Below are 18,937 nucleotides of genomic sequence, written 5' to 3'. Positions count from 1 at the left end.
TATTCCTTTCCAAAGTTTTGGACATGGAGATGCCCAACTGCTTGGAGTGAGCGAATGGAAATTCGTCAGTTTCAAGTCTCATTTTCTCGACTTGCACGTAAACTTGAGAGCTTAGGATTTGGTTTGTTTTGTGAATAATTGTTTTTGCTTTAATATATCGAAATATGAATTAATTTCAGTCACCCAACCTTCATTAATTATTGAATTAGTAAGTGTTCCGATTTCAATGGACCACCCGGTAGATACAATCATCGATAATATATCTCACTCACTGTAGCTTTCTTTAGGCCCAAATAACGATCCTCAATTCGGATCCTGAACTGTGTGCAGGCCTTGAAAACTTTTACCCGGTATAAATTCTTGTATTCCAAGACAATTGACTCTATCAGGGACTTGTAGGTTTTGTGAGGACCTCAGTTGACCTTTGACTCAAGGTAACTTCACACAAAATAATCTATCGGATTCAGGTCGGGGGAGCTAGGAGGTCAAATATCTTCCTTCCTTGTGATCACTCCACTGGTGTCCTTTGTCTCCATCGGGGCCTTCCCTAACTCAGCAACCATTCTCCTGTCATCTTGGAGATCTCGGTATTGCTAATATACAGATCGTTGCTCACCTAAATCATCTCTCCAGCTCACCTGCCCTCTCCCTATGTTTCGGAAACTAAGTTAAACTTTTATATGCACATATTAACACAAAAAAAAAAAAAAAAAAATATGGCTCAATTTTCTTCATCATATAGGCCGGGAAAATCTGGTCATCTGAAGTGCTAGATTTCTTTGTTACACACTGTACATATTATTATTTCTACACTAAGACAATGTATCACTACTATTTATAAATAAATTAGGAGAGACATTAGCTTGTTTGTGCATCTCCATTAGTCCACTCTACATACAGTTGCTCATTGTTGTCTACATAATATTCAAATGAATAATTTGCTATAATAAAATGATCCATTTGATAATCATCTTTGCAATCATTAAATTTTTTGCTCGATTGTTTAGCATGCATGAATAGTATCCTACAGATTACTTATGTTGTAGTTTTTTTAATTGGAAAGGGGGAGGAAATATTTTTTGTATAGTATACCCGAGCGGTTGCAAGAGGCCGTTTTTTCTCGAACATTAAAAAAATTACAGTCATAATTTTCATCACAATTTAATAATATGCCTAATGCAGATTATTGTGAAAAAATCAATTATCTTAGTCAACTTTCCTTCGAGATATTAGATAATAGTGGATTTGAGGTGTTTATTTTTTTAAGGAACATTAGTTTAGTATTAGACAGTACTTTTCGAGCCTTCTTCTGTTTCTTTTTATATGAAAGGCTACGGGATATAGCAAAGGTAACGATTTGATAACTGTATCCAAATTCTAAACTCCCCCATTGAGGAGAAATTTGAGATATTGTAACACTTACTAAAGGTATAGTAGCAAGAAGAGATGCAGTGTTCATCGTAGCGTGTTTTGTTTTTGTTTGTATAATTACAGGCATGTATTTTTAGCCAGAACAGAGTCTTTTAGAAGTGTTTTTGAGAGGGAATTTTAGTTATTTTTTCATCAAAAATGTATTACTCAAATTCGATATTTTTTAACTCGGGTAATAGTCCCTCAGTGTGGGGACAAGTTACCAAATTTGTATGAATGGTATCAAATAGTATAAAATATTTGGCCGTGTTATATATATATATAAATTATATTTTTACAATGGAAATATTTGGTTTTGCATGTTTCATTCATTGAATTTCCTTCCTTTATAGAGCTGCTTCCGAAGATATTTTTAATGTCAAGGGTTTTAATAAGTATTTGTAATAGAAGCTATGAAGGTGAAAATTTGTGGGAAACGTTACGGCATTCAATGGAAACAATTTAAGTGTAAAAGTAGCTTCTCAAAACATTTCCCTCCAGTACTTTGAATGTTTAATTATAATTAATAGTATCAAATCCTGTATTGTTCTATCAGTGGTGTGGACATAAATAGTTTTGGGTTTTGTTCTGGAAACCCCGGATCATACTAATTCTGTCTCTTAAATAAGTTTTGCCTTGATCCGTCTCATTTGAAATTTGCTATAGATTGATTAGATAGCAAAATTGTTGATAAAGTCCAATTGTGAACTTTGATACAAAGACGATATATAAAGTGTAAAGTGTTTCATATGTGTACAACTCGTATATCAAGGTATGAAAGGAACTGGGTGTCTGGAATGAGACCGAAAAAATTGGTCCACGATATAAGAATGTAGTTTTGATCTAAATATATGTCGGCCTAGAAAAAATTACTTTAGACCGAACTAAAAAATAAACAGTCCATTCTCAATACTAGTAACTAATGGCACTAAATGCCGATCGATCCTGTCTTCCTCTTGGAGCTATTTGAATTATTATTAAATCGAGCTTAGGAACTATTATATATCCTAAGTTGTACAAGAAACTAATTAAATTACGACAGACATTTATTACGTTTTTGAATGTCATTTTACTAAATACATATTTATGTATGTATATAATATAGTTTAAGTATGTATAATGTATATGTAGTTGTTGTCCATATCTGTCTATTATCTCTTGGAGAAGTTTACATTAAATAGATAAATCCTCCATTCCCATGATTCAAATTGATTATCAAAAAATAAATAAAAGGAAGTGAGGAGCAGAGTATGAGGATTGAGGAGTTTGTTTTATTATTATTCATATTTATTTCGCCAACTTGGTGCTACTACATACTTAATGTGCTCTATACTGACTAAGCCTTAGATTATTAGTACAACAAGTGACTCTGATATAGCATGAGTGTGGAGAGGGGAACTACTACAACAACAAGTCTCTCTATTGTTTAATTTTCATTGTGAGTGCTCCAGGAGGATTTTTCATCAACATGAATTCATCTCCGGATAATAAGAATGCCACTCAACGTAGTTCCAGTCTCCTTTTTGTTAGGAAAGGTGCATTTATTCGAAGATCTACAAGGGAAAAACTAAGAAGGCGGTCCTGTCCTAAATTTGGCAGTAGTAGTAACATCAGTCCTACATTTGAGGCGAGTTGATGTCGTGTTCTTGCATAATCATCCTTGTATGTACATATACATAAATAACTATTAATTAATTAATGGGTGTTTTATTGAGGGAGAAGAATAACTCTTTATTATTGTTCTTTCCTGTCTTCTTCTCCTCTAGCTCTCCCTTAAACAACTTTTTAAAAAAACAAGTTATGATTAAGAGTCAAAAATACTAAAGTATATATTTGTGTATATTTATATATGTATTTATAAAGAGGGAAGCGGAGAGACTCCTTATCTTGGAGCTGAGTACATTAATTTACAGACTCTACTAACTATACTCTATTTTGTATTTATATTATGACATCATTTTTATTTCTTATTAACATAATACATAATGAAATAATGATCTACTTCTATTCTATAGTCATCGAATCCAAATTATTTAATATTTCCTTTCATTCTTTTTAGTTAACTCAAGAAAGTATACTTAAGTCCCCATTTAACTTAAGTGATCATTTCAATACTGGTGCAGAGATCCTAAATATGGAAGATGACGACGATGATGACGATGAATTGTCAGATCATGATAGTAGTCGACGGCCAGCTCACCACAAAAGTATTACCACGCTCGATGAGAAAGTATCGGATGTTGATGGACCATTTAATAATCTTAGAGACTTACTCTGTCATCATGCACATTTATCTGTTTTTCTCAATTTTGTGATATCCATTTCGGATCCTGCTCCATTGGTATGTTCTGAATTTAGCTATCTATAATTTATATAGGCTGCAGGGCTCTCAAGCTTTGATTTGAATTCGGTGTTAGACTTTTTACATCAAGTTTTTAATAAGTCCAGAAAAATGAAGTGTAATACATTTCAACATTAAATGGCACTTGTTTCTTATTTGAGACCTTTATGACGGGGAAGGGTGATGACTTTCATTTGAAGTATTGAGGCTCTAAATCAGCTATTTATACTCTCATTATTGATGGTAAAAATGAAAAACCGTTAAAAATACTATATGTAGCGTGAGAGCCCTGGGTCATCTTCCTATGTAGCATCTACTTATTCCCTCACCTTTATTTCTTTCAGTTGTTCTACTTAATAACGGATTCATACAAGCAGGGCTCCTTAAAAGAAATGCAGAGATGGGCCTATGAAATACATTCCTCTTTCCTCGTTCCAGGAGCTCCTCTTCCCATTAACAAAATTGAAAACAACACAGTAAATGTTATCGACAGGTATTTATTTGTTTCCCAATTGTTTTCTTGTTTTTATTTTCCATTTTAAAATCTTAGAGCTCTCCAGGAGGAATTCGAGAAAGAGGAAATTCTTCGGAGGCTTTTTTGGAAGGTCCGACTCAAATGTAGAAAAGATATCAAGTACCAGCTCTTATCTTTTTGTGAGAAAAAGGATAATGGCTTAGGGGGGATTTTTGGACACTCTGAACTTGAGCTTCGTCAGTGTATTGATAATCGTAATAGAGAGCTTCAAGTCATTGATAACTTAATGATACCTCTTCTGGATAGTCTGACAGAAGATCTTGATAATGCTACGGAACGCTCATTCACCATAGCTTCCTCATTAGCAACCATACTCTCGAAAACCTTCGTTACTCGAAATCCAACCGCTCTTTCATTAATTGAAAAATGTCCTACATTCGTATCCAAGGAAAAAAAATCAAACAAACTCTTTGGTAGAAATAAAAAAAGTCTACAAGTTCAAGGCCATAACTTTGAACTCAAACAATACTATGAAGTCACCTATTGCAATCAAAGTCAAATTATGATTTGGGGCATTGGACCTCAAGGATACCGATGTTCAAGTAAGTAAAGTCCTCCATGCTTATATATTATGTGTGTGGATAAAAGTCAAAATGAAAATGTATTTTTCCTTTTTCTTGGATCCATAACATTCCAAGTAAATGTATGTAAGTATTCTACATATGTAAACAAATTGTTTGCTTCAACGATTTACATAAATATTTCCCCTATTTCTTTCTTTTTTTAGTGGTGGTATTTTTATCACTTCCCTACACAAAAAATAGTAGCAAACACAGTACAAATACAATTAACTTCATTTAAATGATTACATACTTTAAAAATATTCAAAAGGAGAATAAATTTATTGCAACGTTTTACTTCTTAATGATAAGGATTGAATTCTTATTACCATTCATTTGTAAGTAATAGATATGCATTAGGCTTCAAATACTTGGACTTGTCTTCTGTGAATATGGTTTTCATATGGATCTAGGTATGACTAATGAGATATGCTTGAGTAATCATTTGTGTATATTTTGAGTATCTGCTACTAATTGTTTTTTTGTATATGTATATATAATGAATAATATCATGATGTACGATTAGGTAGGGAGTTGGGAGTTCATAGCCATGTTATGAAACAAAAATTTTAATGATATGTTTTATCACTACAATACCTAATTACCTTACAACTCGTAAGTCTCTTTTTTAATTTCGGTAATAGTTTCAATTCCAGAATGTAGCCCTTAGCAAAAGTATTAAAAATAAAACATATTTACTTGCATATTAATTTCGAACTAAGGTACCTTGATGATACCTTAAAAAAAAAGTATCATGACATTTTCTTTTTTTAATTAAGTATGCATGTACATAAAAAGAAGAATATAATGTGCTCAAGACTTTTACAATCTCAACTAAAATCTTTGAAGTATTCATGAAAGAAAGCAAAAATATGCATCTCTTATTTTAAGGGTGAAGGAATACTTTGGTTTATTGAATCCACAATTGAAATGTTTCCATGTGTATATGAAATTTATTCAGTTTGATATATCTTTAACTTTAAGTCATTTTTTTTAAGTGATATGTCGATCTAGTTCAATCTCAGATTTAATCGTTTCCCAGCTGTGGAGGGATTTTTGGGTGTCCTTATATATACCTATTTTTATTTTCTTTGAGACCGGTCCGGATAGAACTTCTTAAAAGGACCTACTGCTAAAAATCATAAGAGTTTGAGGCCAAAAGCCTACACTAATAGGTATATTACAGAAATTAATCACTAAGTAGCAGTTGATTCTTTCACTTTTATTTGATTTTTTCAATTATTCTATATATGGTGATGTACTAGATATGGTAAATATCGAAAAATTTAATATCGATATTTGCAATTTCAGAATAAGCAGTTTAAAAATATAGCAGTGTTTTTTTTTTAGGAAGTTAAAATATAATTTTCATTAGAACTTATTCAAATAGATAACACCAGTTAACAAAAAATTTACTTTTTAAAAGATATTTTGAATCCCATGTTCAATTATAGGAGTACTTGACTAGTTTATTACGAAGCTATAGTTAACTTTTTCGTATCAAATCTGGTTTTGAGAATTTTTGACTGAATTTAAAAAAAATAGTATTTTTACCCTTGAGCCAATTTTTGAAATTGAAAAAAAATAAATCAATAGTCCATATAAAAGTTAGTGTTTTCTTTACAAAATTTTATATAGATTTTTAATACGTGCTTTTATTTAACATACAATTATCCGATTCTAAGGAAATACAATTTCAAGATGAAATATCAACCAAATTTTAAAGGCTTTGTCTGGAAAGGAATAAGGCCACGGTTTTTCAATTGTTTTACGATAAAGGAATTTATTTGAAGCATGAATAATTAAAGTTTCATTTACATGAGTCTATTTGGTTTTAAAAGGTCTAGTTTAACAGCAATATCTATTGAATTATAATTTTTCGAGGTTAGGAGTGATTATATATATATATATTTCGTAATAATGAACTTTATCGTATCAAAAACGAAAAGAATTGAGTTTTTATGCAGGGTACACGGAAGGTCTTGTTAAATTAATTTTATATAATATAATTCTGTTTAAGGTTGCGAGAAATTTAGTTGATTTTTGAAATTAACTTTAGTTGGGTCGAAACTAGATAAAAAAACCAGTTTTGATTAAAATAACAGTTGTTTAGTCCCAATGGAAGCCAAGAGAGAAGCTATAATAAAGGAGTACATGAAGGACAAATCTTGACCAGCCATCTTGAAGAATCTGAAGAGCTTGTAGCTCAACCCAATGATCATCAAGGTAACCATGAGAGGTACGAGGACACTCAATCTACAAGGACAGAACCAAATTAGTCAGACCAAAGTCAAGAAGGACGCCCAGAGTCTCGTCAAGGCAAGGATTGTTAGAAATCCTAGGAAGAATCTCACTAAAATGCCTAAAGATTTCAACATGGGTGCAACAACAATGAGAGACCTTATCTGAGATGATCTTGGGATGTATCCCTACAAATTGAAGAGGCAACAGCACCTGTCAAGCAAGGTTAAGGATAAAATACTTTATAGAAACAATGACACTCTTCAGAAGGAGGTAGTGCACGGCTTCCAATATTGTGTTGAGTGATGAGAAGATTTTCTCTATGGAATAGGATTTTAACCCTCAAAATGATCGGATTCTGGCCAAAAAAGGACTGACTAACTGAGACAAGGCAGTTACCCTTGGTGTTTGTGTTGGGGAGGATGAAGATAAACACAAAGAAGTTCATCAGCACCATACTGGAGGAAGGTCTTGTTCCCTGCCTCCCCCCCACAGAATGAGCCATAGACCTTCCAACAGGATGATCCCTCCTCCTAACATCCAGAGAGACGTAGCGGTGGTATGAGAGCATTGAGTGGCTTTGAAGACAAGATAGTCGGCCTCCAGCAAAGACATAAACGTCATAGATTTCTCCATGTGGTCCATTCTTGGGAGCAGAGCCTGTGTGGCCTCCAGTAAGAATTTGAACGACCAGTAGGCCGAACTGGTGGCTCTGTGGGACTCTGTCCCTGTGGACATGGTGTGTGAAGCATCCAAGTTATTGTAAGAGAGTTTTCGGGCTGTGGTCAAGGCTAGGGTTGAGCATTTCGAATTAAAGTTATGTCACATATTTTTGTAACTTTTGTCACCTATGACTATAATTATATGCAAATTATGTAATTAGTAATATCATTAGTGCTTAAATAAACATTTAACGAAACTTTCCCCGGGCCCTTTACATAATGTTATTTTATCGACCTCTTTTTTATTATCTTCCAAGTATAAATCGAAGAAAAATCATATTATTAGCTAAACTATATATATAATACTGTTTTGTAAATAAGTTTCTAATTATTTATGCTTTTTAATATACCCCTTTTCCATTAAAACTATCGAAAACTGAGGCATTATTCCTTTTTTTCTGACCCTTAAAATATGGAGGTTTTTTAACCTTAAAACGGTATTTTTTCAGAATTGGATAATTTCACATCCAATATACTTATTTTTGAAATCAATTTAAAAAAATAAACTAACTTTGACGTTTTGACCTTTTTTTTTTACTCAACAATTGTCTTACATCTATGTTTTGGCTAAATTTACAACAAAAATTCTAGAAAAACACTTAAGAAAAATATATAAAATTAACTACATTTTCGTGATCAGCGTGTCAATTGTTATTAAAATAGAATATGGAATTGGAAAGATCGTTCCCTGTTGAGTTGTGTAATTAATTTGATACAATACATTTCACTTAAAATAAAATCCTATTTTATAGAAGAAAATTTAAAAGGGGCCTAATTCATTCAAAATGGATTTCTTTTTTAATAACCCAAAATAAATTAGGTAATTATTTTCCGTTTTGAAAAGTTGACTTTGGAAAACCACTCATAGAATTTCCAAATAGATTGGGTCACAATTTTTTTTTTTTTTTTCAAGTTTAGTCCCACTTGTAGATTCTTAAAGAAGATAAAATATATCCTTCAAGACAGCATTTAGCGTGTTTTTCTTTTATATTTATTTTTCAGTTGTATGTAATACTAGCAAAGGGTTGGGCGGCGTTTCCCGTCAAATCAGGAAGCGGGAAATCACATTGACGATGGTCAATACAATTTTCCTAATTTTTAGACCCCTTCGATGCAGACAAGAGTTAGGGTATTCTATAATACATTATAATATCGTGCTTGTATATTATATGAAATGTATCATTATTAATCTAAAAAAAATTATTATAAACATCAAATCCCATACTGACATTATGCATGGAAAAAAATTATCTAGATGAGAAGTCCATCCAAAATTGTCAAATGGAAATTTGCGAAGAAAATTGCAAAAAACTGTTTTGTACTAATTTTATTGCGAAAAAGTAGTAGTAATATTTATTGGTATTGTAAAGACAAACAAAAAACTACAAAGATTTTTTTTGTACTTGCAAAACCAAAAAAGTTATGGACAATAATGTCGAAACAATAACACACGATAACCTTTTTATTTTTGAAAATATTTCAAAAACTGTATAATAAAATGTTACAGAAAGAAAAAAAATTACGATTTAATATTAGTTTTATAAAATTTTCAATCGAAAATATATCATTTTATTATATTTCTTCTTAAAAAATTACAATGGTTATTCAGAAAAAGATAGATATTTCAGTTAAACATATAAATTTATGGGTCAAATTTATATGCAAACTAATCTTTAGATAAATTTCTAACAAATCTAATATTCCTTGGGAAATCTATTATTTTTTTTCACCTGAAAAAAAAAAAACAACAAAATTTCTTATTTTGCCCATAAATTTCTTGAATTTGAATAAATTTAGAAAATGTCCTTATTCCTATAGTTTTTGTTTTTTTTGTATACGCCAGTCACTTTGATTGATAACTCAACCCCCTTTTAATTTATGCTCACTGGGATTTCAAACAATATTTATGCAAAATATCATAAACAGGGTTATTCATTAATTTTAAAGGTATTATTTAATGCGATATTTAATCAGACAAAATTATATTTCGGGAAACAGCAAAAATAAAGGTTATAAACTATATTTTTGTTCTTATTTTGTATAAATTACTTATTTGATATAACTGCCGTTGTTAGCGCATACATTCGATAAACGAGAAAGGAAAGAATTGCATTTTGTAAAGATGTATTTTTTCGGAAGTTCCACGTATGCTTCATCGGTATTGTAGGGATATACCTAATTTTTGATAGGGATTACCCTTAACCTTTGACTCTAAATAATCATATACCAAATAATCGAGGGGGTTCAAAACGATTTTATTGTTATCTAAGGATTTTTTCTTATACCAAGCCAATCATCAGATTCAATTTTTAATCCATATCCCATTTTTTCCCATTACTACACACAATACAGAGCTTCCGCGTACAAATTTCCAAAAAAATGATTGGACTTGTACATCCTCTTTGCTTTTATAGGCTCTGTGAGATTTTGACTGTACCGTAGCTTAAAAGGTTTCATCTTCAAGTCATTCCAGATATACATTGGTTGCTGCAAAATTTCGATTTCTGACGCCATTTTTGATATCAATCGTGTGCGGTTTTAATTTTTAATCTAACTTTTATTGTTCCTCCGGATTGATTAAAAAATCTGCAGTCTAAGTGATTTTTAATAAATAACAATTTCGAATGATGTTCTTCTCATTTCTAAGACAATAAACTATACCAGGATGTCCAAACCGTGGCCCGCTTAATGTTCATGTTTTTTAGTAACTATAAGATTGTGTGTTTCGTTACAAAACTGTGATATGTATTGTTGAGACCAAAGATGTCCAACCTGTGCTCCGCTTAATATTGTTACTCATTCTCACTTCAAGTAGTATTTTTTAGCAAAATGCCTAGGAAAAAAAATCAATCAGAAAACAGTCAAAAACTTTTTCTTTTGATCAGGATTTATTTTCTTAAAAAAAGCGTCATTCCATTAAATTATGCAGCACAGCTAAAAATTTATAGTAAAAAAGTCTCCCCTCCCCAATAAAAAAAGAATATATTTATATATATAAAAATCAGATGGCCTTTTTGTTGATTTTGCCTAAATTTGAAATAAATATGTATTTAATAGTTTTGTCTTATGAAGCAATTATTCATGAAATTTAATTTTCATAGGTTATGTGGCCGATTAAAATATTTCAAGTGGTGGGGCAGCCATAATATTAAAAGGTTAGAAATCCTTAAACTAAAACAGTTTTGTGAAAAATTGTATAATCTCATCGTTACTAAAAAAACATTAGTTCATTAATGCTCAAGAAGCAAACAAAATTACTTAAAGTATAAATGGACATGTGTAGTTACTTTTCTTTTTCTAATTTATTGACTGTTCGATTTAAGTCTACAAATCACAATTTATGGGTTTAATTGAATCTAAACACTCAAGAGCTTGTAAAGTTTTTCTGTTCCTCTCAACGTTTAAGTCTAAATTGGCTTGAGTTTCAGCCATATACATACATTCAAGATTGGAAAGAATATGCACATTGTATATTCTTTACATATTAACTCTGTGAATAAATACTATGTAGTGCTTTCAAAAAGATTTTTTGCAATAATTACCATTAAAGAGTTATTGATTGGCTATGTTATACAACTACATACATGTATTACAACATACTCAAATTGATTTTTGGTGTGCTTAAGTTAAGATATAAATCATTAATTACAGGGAAGCAATATCCATTCTGATGGTTATTGGAATGAAGGGGAAAAAAGTTAATGATTTTCTGAAGACTGAGTTCAATCATTATTATTATCGTTATTATTTATTAGATATGTAGTAGTGTTAGAATTGAGCCTAAGTTTGAATTTTTCATCTCCACGCCGAGTCGTGTTCGCGTTAGGACTACATATCAATTGTCACTTTTTACACCAAAAATACAATTTCCTTCTAATAAAGAATTTCAATAGAAGGAAGATTGAACTGTAAACTAAACAAACATTTTTTTCCCACAATATTTTAATTTCAGTCTCTGAAGTCTTTTAAATAAGGATTAATTTATCCTAAAAATTATTTCGAGTTATTGAGAGTTTCCACATATTATGTAATGTGGGTTCTCCTTCTAAATAACATCAAATCTTATTTTAATAATAACGTTTGTGCATAATTTTTTACTTTCATTTTGACTGATAATGGAAATTTAATTAACTCGAGTATTACGAATTTTAATTATTTGTTTTCTACTAAATTTGAATGTTCCTAAAATATACTGCGGGAGATTTCAAGATATTTTTAGAAAACTGTCGGAATTTGTAAGGGCGAGTTTTTGTCTGGGTTTGAATAATACTTGAATCCTATACAACAGCATAGTAATAAAGAAAATAAATATCCTTATCAAGAAATAATTCAGACTAACGTAATCCTTTTTTTTTTCTTTTTTTTCCCAGATTGTGGTTTTGATGTGTATAGAAAATATGTTCAGCATGTAGAAGAAACATGTGTAGCCACTGGACCCTCATCACGTCGAAAAACTCGAGGTGGTGTCTTTAGTCGGATATTGTCTGATCGAGACTTAAGTGCTGCCGTACACCCGTGGAAATCTACAACTCAGTCTCCAAATACAAGTAAGAATAATATATTTTTTTAAATTCATTATTCCTCTCTAATTAGATTTTGACTACTTGTATACATACAAACACGTATATAAGTACCCTCGAATATTATGGAATCCTTGCGACCATTTTTTGATGGTCTCATGTTATTTTTTTAGACTGGTTTGGAACAATATTTCGGCCAAGGCTTGGTCTCCAACCATGGATCAAAATTTATTTTGGAATACATTGTAGATCTATTTTTTGGCCTCACCTCTATAGGACAATTTTGGTCCCTTCCCTGTTTTTAGAGATGTACACGTATTAAACTTCAAATTACGTCATTAACAATTAATTTATGAGACTGGTCTACACCAATTTTTAAATGAAATCGTTAGTTTTTTTGTTTTTTTTAACTGGTCCGGACCGAACTTTTATAAAATAACTTAATTAATTTGGTCCAACAAAAATTATTCCATTTTCAGACCGATCTTGGATTTCCAGACCGAAGCCCAACACTTATACTTACCTATCTGATTTTTTTTTTTTAAGCCAATAGGCATACCTTTATTTATTATAATTCTGACAAAAACAAACATTATAATTTAATATAATACCTATCTTAATTACTTTAAAAACTTAAGAAAAAGTATATACCTATCTTGTAAAAGTCTTGTTTCTATTATTTATAAGTATTCTTATATATTCTGCGCTTGTAATCAGCTGCATTTCATGTTAATTAATGACTAAAAAGTCCTTTTTCATAAAGATCAAATTAATTATTTATTATGGAACGGGAAAAAAGCCTTTTCAATATTAACGGTTGGGTTGTTTCTTTTCCAGACCTTTAATACTTGCACATGTTTTTCTATTGATTACTTAGGGCGTGTCTCTCAATATTACATACATATTTACAGAAGCTAAAATCATCGAGGAGTTTACTTTTTACATAAAACAATTACTTCTCGAGTAATAAGTTTTATCCTCTCAATTAGTTAGTCAGAAATTTTCATTCGGGGTGAAACATACTTTAATGTCAAAATGTGAGGTTTTTATAATTTAAATATTATCAAGCACTTGTTATTGACTTTAAAAAAAGAAGAAGATTGTAACTGCATTGTATTATAAACATCATTTTTATATTTCTAGCCAAGGAAATCATACCTTCAAGCTCAATATGTAATGATGACTTCCTAGATGATCCTAACTCAACACTTCTATCCGTCTCATCTGCCTTATTATTCGATCAAACTGGTAGGAAAATGCTTACATTTTTTACTTACGGACTATTAATGCAATAAATAAAGGAATATTTTTAAAAAAAAAAAAAAAAACTATTGCATTTATTCCAATAACATTCATTATTTAAACATTTGTACTTATATTTATGCAACCCATTTGAACCATACAAACCAGATAAAAGTTGTTCAATATATACAAAAATAGAAATATTATTCTGTTTTTGAAATCACCGGTTTATGCTGGGTGTGATGCCGAAATCTGAACAATCAAAACTTTATTGTGATATATTTTCGTAGCCCCGGAGACATAAACAAAATATTTTGGGAAACTGGCTGTAACGTTATTTTGTCTCCTCTGATCTTTGATTTAGCCCCCTCTGGCGTCCACAATGGCCTACAGACGTCTTCTGAAGTCTTGGTATATCTTTCTTATGTATTCTTTGACCATATCAGCCCAGTGTTCGTTTACGGTAGGCTTTATGGCCATGATATTTCTGTGCCTAAGGGTACATACCCTGGACTCTACAGGCAAGCAGAAGGGGTAGTCCAAAGGGTTGGCGTCAGGTGAATACGGTGGTCATATTTATTTTGTTCAGAAATTGATGTTATTGCTCAACCATCTTTGAGCAGCTTTTGTTGTGTTGGCAGGAGTGGCATCTGATTGCAGGACCATGTTATCATCCGGAAAGTTAGTCCAACCCATGGGAGGAAGTGAGCCTCCATATTTTATTTCCAGCATAAAGAAGCGCCTGGATAATCACTTGAGAGTTGTGTTCAGACGTAATTTTCTTGATAACTAAAAAAAAGATAAACAAATAAAATTTCTACAGTCTTATGAAATGTTTAACGTGCCTAACTTTTTTATGTCCTTCTCTGAAAAACACATCAGAACCTCTCAATTTGCCAATAACTTAGTATTCAAATTTCAGGGTCGCACTCGGTATATAAAAACAATATACATATTTGCGTTGAACTCCTTCTATTTATCATCGATAAGGCCTATTTATGATAACAAAATGTAACATCTTTGAGTTTCGCTTTAAAAAGGGTATTAAATTCTTATCAGTTTCTGAAGAACGAATAAGTTCGTTGAGAATAGATTCGATATACTCTAATTTGTTATGTTATGGATCATTTCACTTACAGCCAATCCAAAGCTATGAGCTACCTTGTGAAATGTGCCTGTTAAGCTTTAGTAGATTCCTTGTCTACGTAAAATCCTCCACCACCCCCCATCCCCTCCCGCAAGTTGTCACTTGTTATGATATGACAGATGACGTTATCTTATCCTTTTCCCTCATTACTCATGGAAGTTTTTCTCCGCTTTTTCGTAGTATTCACCTTATTAATTTAATTTTAAGGGTACGTTTATGGAGGTTGCGTAGTTAGTTAAAAGAGTAATATTAAAATATACTCCACAATTTAGACGACCAAAAAAGTGTTGAGACAATTAAGAGGATTTTTCCTTATGCGGTTATATGTAATATGTTGAAATGTTCATTCTTCTTTCAAACGCTGTTTCTTGATACTCAGAAATGTACATATTATACATCGTTGTTCGGGGAGTCCAAATTATTTCTAGATTGTCTTATATATTTGTTTTCTTTTTTAGGGGTCTCACTCTTACATTAACTAACATCATAAGTCATAATATATACGCATAAAAATAAATATATATTTATTTATTTACAGTATATATACTAGAAGTTAAATCTCACTTATAAAGTCTTAATACACCACATATAATATGTATTATAATATTTCATTAATTGAGGTCAAATTAGTGGGTCAAATTACACAAAGAGTGAGCTATTCCATGTAACTACATACATAGTGTGTAATCAATTGTATCAAGAATAAATACATACACACGTATGTTTATCCGCAAAACCTTGATAATGTTTAAAGGATGTAAAACAATTTATGCAAACTGTAACATTCCCATTAATTAACACTGTGGCTTCTTGTGTTGTTCCCATGTGATTGACATTTCTTCTACAGCATCAGGGATGGAAGAATGGGCGAATCCTTTCACATAGCACTTGAAATAATGTTGTGTCAGTCCTTTTTTAGGACTAAGGACTGCAGTCTCCTCTAGTTCAGTATATCAGTCCCAAAACTTAAAAAGTTTGGTCCTTAATGACGTCAGTTCTAGTACTGACAGTTCGAAGGACCAATAGTTTTAAGGAAGACCGGTTCTAAGACTCGATTGGATCTAATAATAAGGACAACACTACTTTGAGATATGAAGTGGACTTCGGGGCAAAAATTTGCATTGATATATGGGTTTTTATAGAGAAACCGAGTTGGTTGTGCGATAGCAACGGGGTCAAAAGCAAAAAAGAAAAAGTGAGGAACAGTTACTTAAATAATAACAAAAATAAAAAAATATTAGTCTTAATATAAGTTAAGCTAATTTTAAGGCTGGATTGCCAAGAACGAATTAAACCCTTATGCCAAGTAACCATGATGATATTAGTATTGAGATTTTTTTCCTTGATACGTGTTAAAATATAAATTTCTATTAAAAAAAGTTCGTACATTATATTTCTTTTCAAAAAGGTAATTTTTTTTTTTTTTTAATTTTAAAAGAATGTCATGCGATTTTTAGATTGCATCAATCTAAACCGAATTTTGCTGTGAGGCAAAGGCAGATCCAGATCGACCTTGGAACGAATTATTTCCGTCTTTCAAAAAATATAACAATTTTAGATCGATCTAGAATTTTCTTCAGACCAAAACCCAGCACCAGCAAAGATGGATGAATCTTATTTATCGCTAATGATGAAAATCCGGTGAATTTTTTAGTCTCCCCGCTTGTTTGTTTTTTTGAATTAGTCCTCTGAAAAATGAATTTTCTTTTTTCCTCAGCTATTATCATTATTATTAATCTCCTGAGTTGTGAACTACCTTTTCTACTTCATTTAATTATATTCAAACCCTAATTGAACATTCGTGTGTAATCATAAAAGACGGAGGAGTGTAACCTTTGAAGATTTGTAGTGGAGTTATAGTTGTAAGTCCTTATTGAACTCTGTCTAGAATTGTGGATCGACATCAGAGGAATTCTTGTCAATGTCCTTGTTTATTTCCTTCTTCCCTTGTCACAGCTGATTGAAGCTGATCTCCTCTATAACACTATAATATTCTTCAAAATGCCAGGGTTTCCGTGTTGATTTTTTTTTTTTAAACATAAAAAATACACACGATTTTCATCGCTATTATGTAACTTACTAAGATGATGTTGACTAAACAATTATTTCTCTGAGTTCATATAGTATGAAACTGGTGCAACTCGTTACGTAATATAAGATAGTTACTATTTATTACGTCGATAGGAGAATGAGACTTGTATAGTTTTATTTATAATAGACATTTGATATTCTTATCATATCAATTAGGATAAAAGTGCATCCTATTTCGGCTTCTACATAGATAAACATTGAACATACCTACTCAATTATATATTTATGCATAATATATATATTAATGATATATATATCCCAATGAAATATATCTGGAGAGATCCTAGGATAGAAGAGGAAATAAAAAATGAAATTGTGAAATTGGGGAGAAAAGGAATATTTGTCCTGTCTTTCAATAATATTAATATGCCGTCTATTCAAGATCAAAAGTTATCATTTTGTTATACGAGGTATGTTCAAGAAGTAAGCTGATTGTATTTGTAGGGGGAAATATTTATTTATTCATTAATATTTATGTTCTCCCCTTCAAAGTAATTCCCTTCAGATACAATACACTTGTGCCAACGCTTTCTCCAGTTTTGAAACAAACTTCGCGCTCGAAAAAAAATTTATGGCACGAGCTAACCAATATGTCTATATCCTCAGCAACTTCTCCGATTGTGATTCTACGGTTTTCAAAAACAATTTTTTTCGCTGTTACAACGTTTTCATCTGTTGTTGACGTGCTTGGGCGTCCAGTATCAGGCTCGTCATGGGCGTCTTGGAAGAGTTTGTGCCCCTTATAAACGTTTTTTTTTATTAGTCAAGACGGTTTCGCCGTATGCCACTCTCAACATTTCAAGTGTTTTGGAGCAACTAATTTCATTTTTTACACAAAATTTGATACAAATTCTTTTATCCACATTTTCACTAGCAAAAGATCGACGAACAAGCAAAATACTGATAGCCGTTATGCCTCTCACAAACCAACTAAACATATCATATTGCTGAAGCGGTGCATATCATATATGTTCGTGCCAACTGTAATAACATAAAAAAATCGACCATACCAAATGTTCGTTACCCGCAAAAATTTGAAAAGTCGCCATACCTTTTTTGAATACACATTGTATATATCAAGTCGTTATCTTTATTGTATAACGCAAACATTTCATCGAATAAAAAAATAAAAAAATCATCTAGTAGCTAGCCAAAGAAGTCCATCATACCAACTGCTATTTATCTTCTAGGTACTCCATTACTATAATTGTCATATTATTCATCAACAATTTTTAAAATGAATGACAAATATATATTATTCATATTATTATAATCCTACATAGTATTTTATTCGATACTGTACTATAATATTGCCTACTTCCTAGTAATGATTCATTAAAAGCGTTGTTCTACATTTGTATTTGAATATAATAGCCAAAATTTATACTTATAAATAATAAAATGGGTAATATATATACGACGAGGGGTCAACAAACAATTGTATTCCTGTCCTTTTGGAAACGGAGAATACGTATACTATAAGTAAAGATGGGATATGTGTAAAGAAAAAACTTATTATGTTGATTAAAAAAACGGTTGAGCGTGTGTGTTTTTTTTCCTTTTTGTTTATTATTTAATCATTCGTGGTTGTGCTAAGACCTCCTCTGAATGAAAAAAATTATCACCTATCTTTTGTGTTAATTACTTTTCAAATCTATAATAAAATAAATTTTTAATCTTTTTAAAAATTAAATTCTCATATTTTCCCTGCACTAATGCTAATTTAAATGTTGAAGGTTCTCTTCTCTATAGCAGTATTTCATTTTCTCCTCCCAAAATCCTGTAACAGGCACCTGATATTAACAATTGTCTTCATTCACTGATACCATATGTCTCGCTCCCGCCTTTTGCTCGCCCTCTTACAAAAATCTTCTCTCTAAGTATAACTTATTACTTTATTATCAAAAATAATAAATTATGAGGTAATCATGACGTATCAAGTGAGACGAGGGAATCGATAGCTGAGAATAAGATATATAAGGTATTTTAGTGTTAGCAAGGTGACGCTGTGATGTATACCTAGTATTGTATCGTTCCTAATTTATTCGGTGCTGTTCATTCTAGTCTTCGGACCGGTCTTTGGGTCTGTCAGTACTAGAACTGATACATCAAAGAAGAAATAAAGTTT

At 31.3% G+C, this 18,937-nt stretch overlaps 2 protein-coding genes across 18 annotated transcripts in view; one reads left to right on the top strand and one right to left on the bottom strand.

The window, feature by feature from the left end:
• Positions 1–6,711, bottom strand: part of LOC121117492 (alanyl-tRNA editing protein Aarsd1-B) — a 392,734-nt gene extending 386,023 nt beyond the window's left edge. The window contains exon 1 of the mRNA XM_040711946.2: positions 6,701–6,711. The gene's annotated coding sequence lies outside the window, so the exon portion shown is untranslated. The remainder of the gene's footprint in view (positions 1–6,700) is intronic.
• Positions 1–18,937, top strand: part of LOC121118915 (uncharacterized) — a 105,642-nt gene that overhangs the window by 41,450 nt on the left and 45,255 nt on the right. For 11 of the 17 annotated variants that reach the window (XM_071888592.1, XM_040713509.2, XM_071888590.1 and 8 more), the window contains 5 exons: positions 3,470–3,751; positions 4,096–4,244; positions 4,302–4,828; positions 12,180–12,356; positions 13,473–13,577. In XM_071888592.1, coding sequence (XP_071744693.1) covers positions 3,470–3,751; positions 4,096–4,244; positions 4,302–4,828; positions 12,180–12,356; positions 13,473–13,577 — 1,240 coding nt within the window. Of the gene's footprint in view, positions 1–2,140; positions 3,073–3,262; positions 3,303–3,469; positions 3,752–4,095; positions 4,245–4,301; positions 4,829–12,179; positions 12,357–13,472; positions 13,578–18,937 lie in introns of those variants that run through there. The other 6 variants (XM_071888602.1, XM_071888599.1, XM_071888597.1 and 3 more) reach the window with 5 other exon arrangements.

This window comes from Lepeophtheirus salmonis, chromosome 5 (assembly GCF_016086655.4).
Source record: "Lepeophtheirus salmonis chromosome 5, UVic_Lsal_1.4, whole genome shotgun sequence".
In the NCBI taxonomy this organism is placed as follows: Eukaryota; Metazoa; Arthropoda; class Copepoda; order Siphonostomatoida; family Caligidae; genus Lepeophtheirus; species Lepeophtheirus salmonis.
This window is presented reverse-complemented; position numbering and strand designations above follow the sequence as displayed.